The 13,380-nt window shown below is 56.7% G+C and overlaps 2 protein-coding genes across 3 annotated transcripts; one reads left to right on the top strand and one right to left on the bottom strand.

Annotated features, from left to right (window-relative positions):
* Nucleotides 1-71: 71 nt before the first annotated feature.
* Nucleotides 72-3,446, bottom strand: NXNL1 (nucleoredoxin like 1; the record flags this gene model as incomplete). 2 transcript variants are annotated; one of them, XR_013958608.1, is made up of 3 exons in its annotated part: nt 72-105; nt 1,673-2,102; nt 3,124-3,446. XR_013958608.1 is itself a non-coding variant. In XM_080636151.1 (2 exons), 2 exons carry the CDS (start codon nt 3,444-3,446, stop codon nt 1,805-1,807), a joined length of 621 nt encoding a protein of 206 aa, XP_080492277.1. In that variant the 3' UTR covers nt 1,612-1,804. The 2 variants fall into 2 exon arrangements, 1 of the variants encoding a protein (XP_080492277.1); XM_080636151.1 differs by lacking the exon at nt 72-105 and having other exon boundaries at nt 1,612-2,102.
* Nucleotides 3,447-3,809: 363 nt separating this feature from the next.
* On the top strand, nt 3,810-13,273 carry SLC27A1 (solute carrier family 27 member 1). The gene is made up of 12 exons (XM_080636267.1): nt 3,810-4,170; nt 5,847-6,241; nt 6,788-6,949; nt 7,876-7,945; nt 8,499-8,590; nt 8,680-8,789; nt 10,065-10,274; nt 10,647-10,773; nt 11,247-11,384; nt 11,591-11,755; nt 12,203-12,349; nt 12,864-13,273. The coding sequence occupies exons 1-12, from the start codon at nt 3,869-3,871 to the stop codon at nt 13,019-13,021; spliced, it is 2,076 nt and encodes a 691-aa protein (XP_080492393.1). The 5' UTR covers nt 3,810-3,868; the 3' UTR covers nt 13,022-13,273.
* The last annotated feature ends 107 nt before the right edge of the window (nt 13,274-13,380 follow it).

Raw genomic sequence — 13,380 nt, 5'->3', positions numbered from 1 at the left:
CGGAGCCCTTTGCGAGGAGGTGGTGGGACACGGCGCAGAGGTAAAGCAGCAGAGGACATATATCCTGTAGTATCGGCACTACAGCATGTGCTAACCCTCAATAACCTAAATCAGACAAATAATAACCTAAAATAATAACCTAAATAACCCTAAATAATAATAAATAGCCTAATAAATAATATCATAAATATAAATATCAAAATAGATATAAATAATAACCTAATAATAAATCACCTAAATAATAACCTAAATAAGCAGCCCTATGCATGAAAGCAGAGCTGAACGTCTCAGCACCACTGCAGTGCACCCATTGGGAGGGTTTCCATCACCAATGAGATGCTTGGGGCTGGTTTTCCTGCTCCTCACAGTGCAATGGGAATGTTCCCTCCATAGGCTGCAAAGGGGCTCTTTTGTCTTTCCTGGCTTCTTTCATTGGGAAATCAAGAGGAGGAGCTAAAGCATTGATGCTCTTGATGATGGGGGCACTTCTAGGGTGCTGGCAGGTTCCCTGTTCCCAGCTGCTCCATGGCCCTTCCTTGGCCTGTTGTTCTGCTACACAAGAACCAAGGGAAGGGCAACTTTGGGGTTTCAAATAGGAAAATACCATTAAATATGGTTAAATATTTGTTACGGTTAAACCGAAATGGGGAGGGTTGGTCAAAGTCCTTGTTAGATGTCCCAGTCATGGCATGGTTGGGGTTGGGAAGGAGCTTAAGATGATCCAGTCCCAACCCCTTGCCAGAGGCAGGGATGCTTCACACTAGATCATGGTACCCAAGGCTCTGACCTTGAACACTGCCGGGATGGGGCATTCAACACCTCTCTGGGCACCCTGTGCCAGTGTCCCATCACCATCACTTCTCCTTATCTCCAAGCTGAACTTCCCCTGTGTCAGTCTGAACCCATCACCCCTTGTCCTATCACTCCAGTCGCTGATGCAGGTCCCTTCCCAGCATCCTTGCAACCCCCTTCAGGTATGGCTTCCATTGTGCCCATCAGTGCCCAGCCTCCCTCCTCCAGCACTTTGGGGTTTCTTTGTGCCTTTTCACCCAGCATCCGTGCATGGAGCATCCCCAAGGATGTGCCCGGCTTCTTCTGCCTAAAGCCAAGTCCCTCCCGAGCATCTGGATGAGGGGATTTCTTCCCTGTAGGACTTGCTGGGTGAAGAGAAGGAGGATTCAGTGCGAGAACAAGTGGAACAAGCCAGGCCTGCACGGCCTCTGCCTGCCTTCAGCACCTCTGCTCTGCAGCCAGGCTGAGAGAGCTGGGCTGGTCCAGCCTGGACAAGAGAAGGCTCCTGAAGGGGGGACCTTAGAGCAGCTCCAGTGCCTAAAGGGGCTGCAGGAAACCTGGAGAGGGGCTTTGGATGAGGGATGCAGGGACAGGACAAGGGGAACGGCTTGAACCTGCCAGAGGGGAGATGGAGATGGGATCTTAGGCAGAAGCTCTTCCCTGGGGACACTGGAATGGGTTGAATGGAGAAGGTTGGGATGCCCCATCCCTGTTCAAGGCCAGCTCGGAGCAAGTTGCTCCAGTGGCAGGGGGTTGGAACTGGAGGAGCATTAAGGTCCCTTTAACCCACCCCATTCCATGACTCTGTGAATTCCCGTTTTGAACTGTTTAGTGAGTTATTCCCTGAATTCTGGTCTTTAACAGTTACTTTTCTTCTCACTTTTTTGGCAGATCAATGGCAAAGATCTTGGGGTGAGGTTTTCGCTCCACCAGCTCCTAGGAGGATGCAGACGTTGCTGTCCTGGAGATGCTGGGAAGGGGCATCAGCCCATGCAGCCACTTCTTTGAGCCTCTAAGCCAAGTCCTCCCCTCCCTCTTTCCTTTCCCTGTTCTTTGCCTCCGCCTTCTTGTCCAGCTTGTACTTGAGGCGGCGGATGGGGTCGGTGATGCTTCTCCTGCTCCACTTATCACAGTCCTCTGCCAGGAGAAAATTCCTGTCCACCAGCTCGGCAGCCTCCTGCCAGTTCCGGAAGCAAGCGGGTCCCATGCTCCGGATCTCCTCCACGGCATTCCCAACAATCACCTCCCCGGTTGGCTTCAGCACCACCACCGCTGGCACCTCGGATACAGCGAAGCGCAGCTCCAGCTCCCTGCAAGGCAAAGGAGGAATGGGCCTCAAATGGGAAAGGGGACCAGATTGGTGCTCCTCATCCTCACTGCTCCTCATCCTCACTGCTCCTCATCCTCTCTGCTCCTCATCCTCACTGCTCCTCATCCTCTCTGCTCCTCCTCCTCTCTGCTCCTCCTCCTCTCTGCTCTTCATCCTCTCTGCTCTTCATCCTCTCTGCTCCTCCTCCTCTCTGCTCCTCCTCCTCTCTGCTCCTCCTCCTCTCTGCTCCTCCTCCTCTCTGCTCCTCCTCCTCTCTGCTCTTCATCCTCTCTGCTCCTCCTCCTCTCTGCTTCTCATCCTCTCTGCTCTTCATCCTCTCTGCTCCTCCTCCTCTCTGCTCCTCCTCCTCTCTGCTCCTCCTCCTCTCTGCTTCTCATCCTCTCTGCTCTTCATCCTCTCTGCTCTTCATCCTCTCTGCTCCTCATCCTCTCTGCTCCTCCTCCTCTCTGCTCTTCATCCTCTCTGCTCTTCATCCTCACTAGCCAATAGGATTCCCATGGGCATCCTGGCTATGTGGGGCCTCTTTGCTGACTGTCACCCACTCGTTTGCCCACCCCTGGTAACTGAGCCTAATGGGGAGCTCTGTGGGGCTGGGATAAGGGGAAGGGGATCTGGGCATCAGCCCCTGGGGATACGGGATGGCTGCAGGGACCTGATTTAAACGAGCAGCACTTAAACAGCCCCAAGACACTTAAACGTTAACATCCTCCCGTTCGCCTTCAAAAGGAGGCAGGGATAATCCCCACTATTCATTGCAGCTTGTCCTTGTCACTAATGGCGTTCCAGGAAACACGCTTCCAGCCCGCCTGCTTGCATCCATGCTCCACAAAACGGGAATTCCAAAGATACCAGCAAAAGCGAGGAGGGGGGGGAAAGACGAGGGAAACGGCTTTGCTTTAGCAATAGGTGCAGCCAAAGAGCTTGGCGCTGAATAGAAGGGAAAACACCAGGATGGAAACGCAGCCGGAGGGGGACGCGGGCTCTGCCCGGCTCGCACGTACCTGCCGAAGGCATCCCCGAACGGGACGGCGAGCCAGCGCTCCGGCATGCTCCGCAGGAACGCGCTCTGCTGCTCCTCCGTCTCATCCCGGGACACGTAGACCAGGACGAGCTGCGAGGCTCGGTCCACGTAGAACTCATCCGTGAGCCGCACGAAGAAGTCCTTGAGGAGCGGAGCGAAGCGGCGGCAGCGCGGGCACTGCCCGGAGCCGAAGTAGAGCAGCAGGACCTTGTTCTCCAGCGCCCGGTGCAGCTCCCGCTCCGTTTCCACCTCGTCCCGCTCCCGGTTGGCCACCAGGAGCTTGCCGGTGAAGAGGGCGGCCATGGGCAGAGCGCTCGGGGATGGGAGGGATGCGGAGCCCGCTGCCGATCCCGGCTGTTAATGACCATGGGTTCCGCAGATCAGCCGCTAAAGCGGCTTAAAAGGGGAGGTCAGCGCCGGTCCCGGGATGGGGGGGCCCCGTCGGGCAGTGAGGGACCCGGTTATGGGGTTCCGGTGCAGTGGGATCTGGGGGGGACCGTGTGGGACCCGGTTATGGGGTTCCGGTGCAGTGAGGGCCGGCGCGGTTCCGGTACTGACCCCCCCATCCCCATCCTCTCCGGTTCTCCCGTTCCCCCCCTCCCCGCAGCGCCCCTCGGACACCGGCACCGGGGGCGGAGCGGGACTCGGTGACTCCCAACGGGCGTTTCCTACGTCACTCCCTCTCGGCCAATCCGAATGCGGCAACCCCGCCGTCGACCAATAGGATGTCGCGTTTCCCTGCTGCCCCGCCCCTCGGCCGGGAGGAGGCGGGGCTTTACCTGAGGCGGCCGCGGCTGAGGCGGGAGCGGGCGGCGGTGGGGCCGGGGGAAGCCGGGCCCCGGAGCGGTGCCCTCCGCAGGATGCACCCGGCCGGGCTGTGCGCGGCCTCGCTGGGCTCCCTGGGGCTGCTGCGGTTCCTCGGCGCCCCGTGGCCATGGAGCCTGGCGGCCACGCTCGGGGTCTGCCTGGGCGGCGGGGGATGGCGGCTGCTGCGGCTGCTCTACAGGACGGCTCCGCGGGACCTCTTGTGAGTGCTGCCCCGGGGGCCCTTGCAGGCCCTCCGCGCACGGGGCCCCCCCGAGGGCCTGAAGTGCAGGGTTAAGGCGAGGCTCAGCCACGGAGGGAGCGCGGGGGGATGCGGGGTGCTCGCGGCGGGGCTGGAAGGGCCGCTTAGATCCGCCTTCAACCGGTGGCTTGGAGCCGCTTCCCCGTCTCCCGGGGGGGCTCATCCCGTTGGGTTGTGCGGGGTTTAGGCCTCGGCGGGGATGGGTCCTTGAGACTCCAAGGGATTCCAAGGGACTCCAAAGGATTCCAAGGGATTCCAAGGGACTCCAAGGGATTCCAAGGGACTCCAAAGGATTCCAAGGGACTCCAAGGGATTCCAAGCGATCCCTGCCGTTGGCAGCTCCCCCGTTGCCTGTCCGTGCGTTTCAAGAGCTGCTTCCTCCCGATTGCCCGGCAAGCTGCGAATAACGTCCGGGAATGAAGCGGCCCGAAGGAAGCCCTTTGCGTGCGGGGACAGCGCTGAAAAGGCGCCTCTGTTCCCTGCTTGGCACCGGGGCAGCCTCGGGTCCCCGGGCAAGCCCGGCCGGTGCCAACAGCTTGTGCCTGCAGTGCCCTTCCCCCCCGGCGGGGCTGCGTCCAGCCCCTGCACTTGACATTCCGCCCGCAGAGCCGCGGCCCCTTCCAAGTGCTAACATTAAATGACCTCTGGGGGCTCGGGGGAAGCTTTCCAAGGGCTTTCTTACACAACAACTTCCTTATTTAAGGCTGGGCAGATGCTGCCCGCTTCTGGGAAGGAAGCGGGAGCTGTGGCCCCCGGCCTGCTGCTGTCCTCCTTTTGGTGGTGAATGAATTCATTCCCATTGCGGAGTTACAGCCCATGCACCCCCGTAAGGCAGTGAAGTTCAGACAGCACCTTAGCGTCCAGCTTGAGCTGTGTCGAGGTTTGCCTCGCGGCTGCTGCCGTGGAGGCTTCCAATGACCATAAATAACCTCCCAAATCCTGAATTCCCTCTGTTATGGAAGGAAAACCTCCACCTCCTTGGCACCGTTGGCTTTGTTCGTGCATTGAGCAGGCAGTTCTTGGTAAGGGAGCCCTGACTTTCAAGCAGTTTGCTAAATAACAGTAGTAACAATAATAGGTTAAGCTCTAGATTAATACGTGACATCTGAGATAGGAGCTATTCTGGTGGTACCCCGACAGCCTGGCTTCCTTTCATCCCGGGACTGCAGCAGAGATGGGGTCCCAGGAGGATGCTCCTGCTTGCAAGGGGAAAGGAGAAACCTTTGCCATGGGTTCCTGGAAGCTGAGGCCCCTTGTTATCAAAGGGGCAGGATGGCTTTGGCCTTTCCATGCTTTTGGAGGCACTGCCGTGGGAAGCACGTTTGCTTCCTGTAGAGGTAAAAGGTTGCCAAGGCTTTTTCCTTTAGGATGGCAGGATATATTGTTAAAAGAGGTCATTTACCCTCCTGTGTGAACTGGCATCAAGGTGAAGACGGATTCCCTGTGGTTTATAGCTCCGGAAGAGCTGCGGTACCCTCTTTCTTTGCCATAACACGAACGTCTGCCTTAGAGCAGCAGTGATTGGAAGTTCTGTTTTCGGGGTAACGCTTTGGCTGTCCGTGGGCAAGGGGGTGAGGGGCATCCTGCCCTTCTCAGCTGCTGGGAACTGCCCTTGTTGTGCTCTGTCTTTGCTGCAGCGGCCTCTCGGTGCTGTTACGTGTCAAGTACAAGCTGCGAAAGCATCAGGAAGCCAAAAGCACCATCCCCAAGATGTTCCAGGAGGTCGTCCTCAGGCACCCCGACAAAGTGGCCCTGATTTACGAAGGCACTGGCGAGCAGTGGACCTTCAGGAGGCTGGAGGAGTACTCCAACGCCGTGGCTAACTGCTGCTGCCAGCAAGGTTTCCGCATGGGCGATGTCATTGCCATCTTCATGGAGAGCCGCCCCGAGTTCGTTGGGCTCTGGCTGGGGATGGCAAAGGTCGGCATCGAGGCGGCTCTCATCAACTTCAACCTGCGCCTGGATTCTCTGGTTTACTGCGTGAGGAGCTCGGGGGCCAAAGCTGTCATCTTCGGAGGGGAGCTGTCCTCAGGTGGGTCACCCAACCGCCTGCTAACTCATGAGCTCTTCGCTTGGGCCGAGTAAGGCAGAGCTCGAGTAAGCAAAGCCCCTAAAGGCATGGAAAGCTTGGGACGTTGGTGCATGTCCTGACTGCAAAAGGTGTTCATAGGATCATGGGATGGGGTGGGTGGAAGGGACCTTAAAGTCCATTCAGTTCCAAACCCCTGCCACGGGCAGGGACACCTTCCACTAGAGCAGCTTGCTCCAAGCCCCTGTGTCCAACCTGGCCTCAAACAGGGATGGTTCAGCCAAACCTTCTCCATTCAACCCATCCCAGTGTCCCACCACCCTCCCAGGGAAGAGCTTCTGCCCAAGAGCTCATCTCCGTCTCCCCTCTGGCAGGTTAAAGCCATTCCCCTTGGCCTGTCCCTCCATTCCTTGTCCAAAGCCCCTCTCCAGCTTTCTTGTTGGCCCCTTTATCCGTGGATCTGGAGCACAAGCAGATGCTGTACAGGTTATTTTTGCCACTGCCTGGAGCTTTCTGTTTGTTGCAAAAGTGACTTCCTTTGTCTTGCAGCAATAGCTGAAGTGAACGGGATGCTGGGGAAGAACATGGCCAAGTTCTGCTCTGGTGACTATAACCCAGCTCTTGTTCCTGTGGAGACCAGACATCTCGATCCTCTCCTGAGCACTGCGTCCAAGTCAGCCCCAGCTCAGATTCCAGGCAAAGGTTTAGATGGTAAGGAGAGACCTTTCATTGTCAGGGTGATGGCTGTGAGAGCTGGTCCAGGTGACAGCAAAGCAAGGAGACAGCAAGGTGCAGGGAACAAATCCACCCAGTTTGGACTCACAAAGAGAAGAAAGGAAAAAAAGAGGAAAGAAACCCCAAATCCTGCTGCCAGGGTGCTCTGGGTTAAGTTTCTCATTCTCTGCAACTCCCAAGCTTTACAGTACCTGAAGGACTGGGGCCTTCCCAAAGGCAACCCTTCTGTGACAAGGGAGCAGGGATGCGCGTGGGGTGAAGCAGGCAGCGTGCTGGCAGTTCATCTCTAGCATTTAAGAGCCCCCCTTGCCTTCCCCCACAATGGGGTATGAACATCCTTCCCGACTCGTGGGCCATAGGCATCTTTCCTGGCTTGTGGCAAGGAGGAGCATTGGTGGGGTTGGGATTCAGGAGAGAGAAGATGCTCCGGGGCCTCCAGGCTGGATTTCAGACTTTAAGATGACTATGAGCACTGAGGCACGAGACTCACTTTGGTCCTTCCTTTACAGCAGGAGGAATGATGCTGCTAAAGAGGCTTTTCCTTTAGGTTATATGTTTCCATCACTGGGTACCTGCCCTACCATCAGCCCTAGGCTGAGATTTACCTTCTTGATTGATTTGGAATTAGAGTCGGACCTGGAGGAGCTGATCTAGTCCCAGGACAACTTGTGTGAAGGGATAGAGGCTGTGTCCTTGGAGCTCTGCAGACCCCTTGTACACGTGCCTGTAGCTGCTGCTGTGGACAACTTGCAGGTTGTCCCTCAGGCTGCAGCTCCGTGTCTGTCACCATCTCAAAGCTGTTCCTCAGCCGCTGTGAACAAAGCCCAAACCACCAACCAAAGGCTGTGGGGATGTTTTCAGGCAGTTGAGAACACTCTCTTTGATGCCTGTTTCTGTTCTAGATCGGCTCTTCTATATCTACACTTCAGGAACAACAGGAATGCCCAAAGCTGCCATTGTGGTGCACAGCAGGTGAGGACCACAGGTTCATTTCATATCATGAACCCCTGTCTCAATCACTGAGAATCATCAAATCCCAGACTGCATTGGGCTGACGAGACCTTAAGGCTCATTCAGTTCCAGCTCCAATGCCCTGCCATGGGCAGGGACACATTCCACTGGAACAGGTTGATACCAGCCCCATCCATCGTGGCCTTGAACAGGGGTGGTTCATCCAAACCTTCTCCATTCAGGCCATCCCAGTGTCCCACCACCCTCACAGGGAACAGCTTCTGCCTAAGACCTCATCTCCATCTCCTCTCTGGCAGGTTAAAGCCATTCCCCTCGTGCTGTCCCTAAGGCGCGTGTCCAAAGCCCCTCTCCAGGTTTCCTGCAGCCCCTTTAGGCACTGGAGCTGCTCTAAGGTCTCCCCTTCAGGAGCCTTCTCTCCTCCAGGCTGACCCAGCCCAGCTCTCTCAGCCTGGCTCCAGAGCAGGGATGCTCCAGCCCTCGCAGCATCTCCATGGCCTCCTCTGGCCCTGCTGCAGCAGCTCCACGTCCCTCAGCCTGTGCTGTGCTCTTGCAGGTATTACCGCATGGCTGCCTTTGGTTACTACGCCTACAAAATGCACCCGGACGACGTCCTCTACAACTGCCTCCCCCTCTACCATTCTGCAGGTAAGCAGCAGCCTCCTCCTCCTCCTCAGCAGAGGTGAAGCCTCCTTGGGAGGGAAGGGGGTGATAACAACGCGCTCCTTGTGCTCCAGGTAACATCATGGGAGTCGGGCAGTGCCTCATCCACGGCCTCACCGTGGTCATCAGGAAGAAGTTCTCGGCCAGTCGCTTCTGGGATGACTGCGTCAAGTACAGATGCACGGTGAGGGCCCCGCTGACCGGTCCACTGCTTAATCCTTCCTCTCTAGATACTTCCCTGCCCCTTGTTAGTGCCTGCACCGTGGTGTCTTCGCTGCTGCTTTAGGCGGGGGGGACTTAGAAAAGGTCGTTCATCCATCCTGGAATCGTTTTGGTCAGAAAAGACCTTTCAGATCATTGAGTCCCATCATGAGCCTCAAACTGCCAACTCCACCACTACACCGTGTCCCTCAGCGCCACGTCCGCGCGCCTTTTAAACCCCTCCACGGGTGGTGACTGCACCGCTGCCCTGCGCAGGCTGGTCCAGCACTTCACAGCCCTTTGGGTGAACGAATTGTTCCTAATATCCCACCTAACCTTCCCTGGGCACAACCTGGTCATTTCCTCTTCTCCTGTCCCTTGTTCCTTGGGAGGAGAGACCAATCCCCACCTTCCAGGCAGTTGCAGAGAGCAAGAAGCTCTCCCCTGACCCTCCTTTTCTCCAGGCTGAACACCCGCAGTTCCCTTTGCTGCTCCTCACAAGGCTTGTGACCAGCCACCAACGGGGTTTAACTCCGTTCCCCACTACAGTTTGGCCATCCAGCCATTCTTTTCCCTATCCAAGCCATGAGCAGCCAGTTTCTCCAGGAGAATCCTGTGGGAAATGGCCTCAAGGGTTTTAATAAAGCCCAAGGCAGACAACCTCCAGCATCTCCTCCTGCTTCCTCTTTGTAAAGTTGTCAAAACCAGCTTCTAAACCCCACATTTGCATCCCTCCCCGTTGCAGGAAAGCTCTGCCAGGGTTTATCCGCGTCAGGAAGATCTGCAGAGGAATCTCTTGGCACTTCATCCCCAGTAAACATCTATTTGTGTCTACTACCTTCTAATTTCAGCAGCTCTTTCTCCTCCTGCTGGTTTTCTTGCCCTCCCCACCCGCAGCACTATTTAGAGCCAGTAACTTGATCTCCACTCTGCACTTTGCTGCATCAAGCTCTGAGTTCATTCCCCTCATCTTCCTTAGAGGTCTTTCCATGTGTCTCCTGCAGCATGAGGCTTCTCCTGGGTCCAAATACCTTTCTGCGTGCTGAGAGATCCCTCCTGGATGGATTCCAGAGGGCAGGAACCATTTCACCCTTGCTTATTTCTCTTGTGGCAACCGATCCCCCCTTGAACTCGCAACCGCTCGCAGATACCCGACGTGTCCAGGCCCACGAGGCGCACTCCCACCGCTGCCCTCGCGGGCACCTTGTTCTTGGGTCACCTGAAGCCTGAGCCCTGTTTTTGTTGTTTGCTGCTTCAGATTATTCAGTATATCGGGGAAATCTGCAGGTACCTCCTGAACCAGCCCGTCCGCGAGGCGGAAGCTCAGCACCGCGTGCGCCTGGCCGTGGGCAATGGCCTCAGACCCATCATCTGGGAGGACTTCACCAAGCGCTTCCGCATCAAGCAGATTGGAGAGTTCTACGGGGCCACGGAGTGCAACTGCAGCATTGCCAACCTGGATGGGAAGGTGAGGAGGAAGGGAATCGGGGAATCCTGGACTGAAGCAGGTTGGAAAAGAGCTTTAAGCGCATCCAGTCCGACCATTATCCAGCATTGCCAAAGCCACCACTAACCCATGCCACTGAGGGCCTTGGCTACGTGGTTTGTGATGTGTGCATCACATCCAACACTGCCCTGGGCAGCCTGTTCCAATGCCTGAGCACCCTCTGGGGAAGGAATTGTTCCCAGTCTCCACTTAAACCTCCCCTGGTGCAGCTTGAGGCCGTTTCCTTCTGTCCCATCCCTTGGAAGCAGACCAGCCCGCTCCTGGCTCCATCCTCCTGTCAAACCCCAAGCTGTTCTCTTTCAGCCTTTTGGGTTCTTTCCTGTCTCTCCAAAGGTTGGGGCTTGTGGTTTCAACAGTCGGATTTTGCCCAGCGTTTATCCCATTCGGTTGGTGAAGGTCAACGAGGACACGATGGAGCTGATCCGGGATTCCCAGGGGCTGTGTATTCCCTGTCGCCCAGGTGAGCATCAGCCCAAACCAATCAGTCCTGGGGCTTTGTTCTGAAATGATCACAGGATCATGGAATGGTTTGGGAAGGGACCTTAAAGCTCATCCAGGTCCCATGGGCAGGGACACCTTCCACTAGAGCAGGTTGCTCCAAGGCCTTGAACACTGCCAGGGATGGGGCAATCCTCCTCAGCCGGTGTGCTTGGGATTACCCTGAGCTGGATGCAGGACCTTTTGCCCGTGGCCTTGTTGAACTTCACGAGGTTCCCAGCTCTCCAGCAGTGCAGGTCCCTCTGGATCCATCCCTTCCCTCCAGCGTGTCGACAGTGGCTGGTTTAAGGGGTTGCTTGGGTCACCCCCGGTTTCCAGTTCCAGCTCTTGCCTCCAAAGCCGGATGAGTTCAGCACCTGAACATCTCTCGGCGTGGCCAAAGCGGAGCTCATCGGGCAAGGTCGGTGCCAGCTCTGTTGATCCTGTTCCCTGCAGGAGAGCCGGGCTTGCTGGTGGGGCAGATCAACCAGCAGGATCCCCTGCGCCGCTTCGACGGCTACGTCAACCAGAGTGCCACCAGCAAGAAGATTGCTTCCAACGTGCTTCGCAAAGGAGACCAGGCTTACCTGTCAGGTACACGCTGCTGGCCTTCCCAGCTCTCCACGCACCTCAGTCTGGGAGCTAACCCTTCAAAGAGGGTTAAACCCCGTCCTTTTCCTCCTGCTGTAATGTGGAGATGGGGGGGAGTGGTAGACAAGAGCAGAGGGCTGTGAGGCAGTGCCGAGCGCTATGACCTTGAGTCCCGAGGTGGGTTTTGGTGTCTGCCCTCCCCTTCCCAGGAGATGTTTTGGTGATGGATGACCTGGGGTACATGTACTTCAGAGACCGCAGCGGGGACACGTTCCGATGGCGCGGGGAGAACGTCTCCACCACCGAGGTGGAAGGGACCTTGAGCCGCATCCTCAACCAGACGGATGTGGCCGTGTACGGAGTGGAGGTCCCAGGTGAAATGTTGGGTTGGGGCTCTTGGGGTTGAGGGAGGAAAGGAAACAAGAGGCAAACCCACCAGCTTGGTGTCAGGACGGGTGGAAATTGGTCAGCTCCGTTGTAACGAGGCCCCCCAGTGATAAAGTCAAGGGGTGCAGTTGGAGACGTTTATTCCAAGCAGTAGAAATCCAGTGGCATCGTCTCGATTTGTACCTTAAAAAGGAAGATACGGGAGCTTTGCAGGAGCTCTTGGTGTGAAGAGCCCTTTCTGTGCATGTGCAGGCCTGTAACTCCTCAAGGATTGCATGCCCATCCAGGAATGGGGGTTGAGGAGGGACAAGGATGGGGCTGAGCAGACTTCAGACCTTCGTTGGGGGTTCTTTTGCCTTTCACCTTGAGGAGTCCCGGCCTGTGCTTGCCTCTGTTGAAGGTTCCCCCACTCAAGCCCTGCTCTTCTGTTGCAGGGGTGGAGGGCAAAGCTGGGATGGCAGCTATTGCAGATCCCAAAGCTAAGGTCAGCCCCAACGTCCTCTACCAGGAGCTGCAGAAGGTGTTGCCTCCCTACGCCCGGCCCATCTTTCTCCGGCTCCTACCCCAGGTCGACACCACAGGTATCCGGGATCCAGCTGTTCTCCGGGGACCTGCCCATCCCAAAGGGAGCTTGGAAGCATTTCAGGGCGAAACAGCATCCCAGCGTGGAGTACATCAGGTGTATTCCTGCTGTTAGGAGAGACAATGATGGGGGTTAAGTCTTAAACCAAGAAAGGAGTGAGGGCCGGGCCCTTAGAGGAAAGATTATGGAATGATGGAATGCGTTGGGTGGAAGGGACCTTAAAGCTCCTCCAGTTCCAACCCCATGCCACGGGCAGGGGCACCTTCCACTGGAGCAGCTTGCTCCAAGCCCCTGTGTCCAACCTGGCCTTGAACACTGCCAGGGATGGAGCATTCACCACTACTTTGCACAACCCATTCCAGCGCTCAGCACCCTCACAGGGAAGAGCTTCCTTAGATCCAAGCTGAACATCCCCTGTTTCAGTGTGAGCCCCGTGTTCTCCTCACCCCGGTGCTGGAGCCAGGGCTGTGCCTGCCATGGATTTGACCCCTTTCCTCTCCCTCTTCCTGAAGGTACGTTTAAGATCCAGAAAACCCGGTTGCAGATGGAGGGGTTCGACCCGCACCAAACCTCGGATCGCTTGTATTTCCTGGATCTAAAGCTGGGCAAATACGTGCCTCTGGATGAATGCCTTTACGAACGGATTTGTGCTGGGAAAGCTGCTCTATGAGCTACAGTTGGATTCAGCCCTTTTCGAGGGGGCAACGCTGCCTAAGCTGAGAGGAACCCCTGTGAGGTCCGCCTGCCTCTCCTAAAGCACATTAACCCGGCCCCATGCTCCCTCCCTGGGTGCTCCCAGCCCCTTAACCTGCCCCAATGCCCCTAGAGCGAGTGTTGTAACCGCACCAGCGTAGGGAGGAGGGCAAGGGCCCCATTTATTGACCGAGGTTCCAGTGCCCAGCGCGGGGGCTTCTCCTGCGGGCTTCACTTTAACCCCTTTTAGCCCATTTTTAACCTCGTTGGCCTTAGGCCGCGTTTTAACCACCCGCGGCCCCTGCCCTTAGGGAGGGGAGCACATGGAGGGGGTGC

The sequence above is a fragment of the Psittacula echo genome (assembly GCF_963264785.1).
Source record: "Psittacula echo genome assembly, chromosome: 30".
Classification (NCBI taxonomy): Eukaryota; Metazoa; Chordata; class Aves; order Psittaciformes; family Psittacidae; genus Psittacula; species Psittacula echo.
This window is presented reverse-complemented; position numbering and strand designations above follow the sequence as displayed.

Coding starts and splice junctions, on each gene's coding strand:
- SLC27A1 (XM_080636267.1), top strand. CDS start 3,869: ATGTCGCGTTTCCCTGCTGCCCCGCCCCTCGGCCGGGAGGAGGCGGGG. Junction 6,242..6,787: donor CGGAGGGGAGCTGTCCTCAG/GTGGGTCACCCA, acceptor TTTGTCTTGCAG/CAATAGCTGAAGTGAACGGG. Junction 6,950..7,875: donor TCCAGGCAAAGGTTTAGATG/GTAAGGAGAGAC, acceptor TTTCTGTTCTAG/ATCGGCTCTTCTATATCTAC.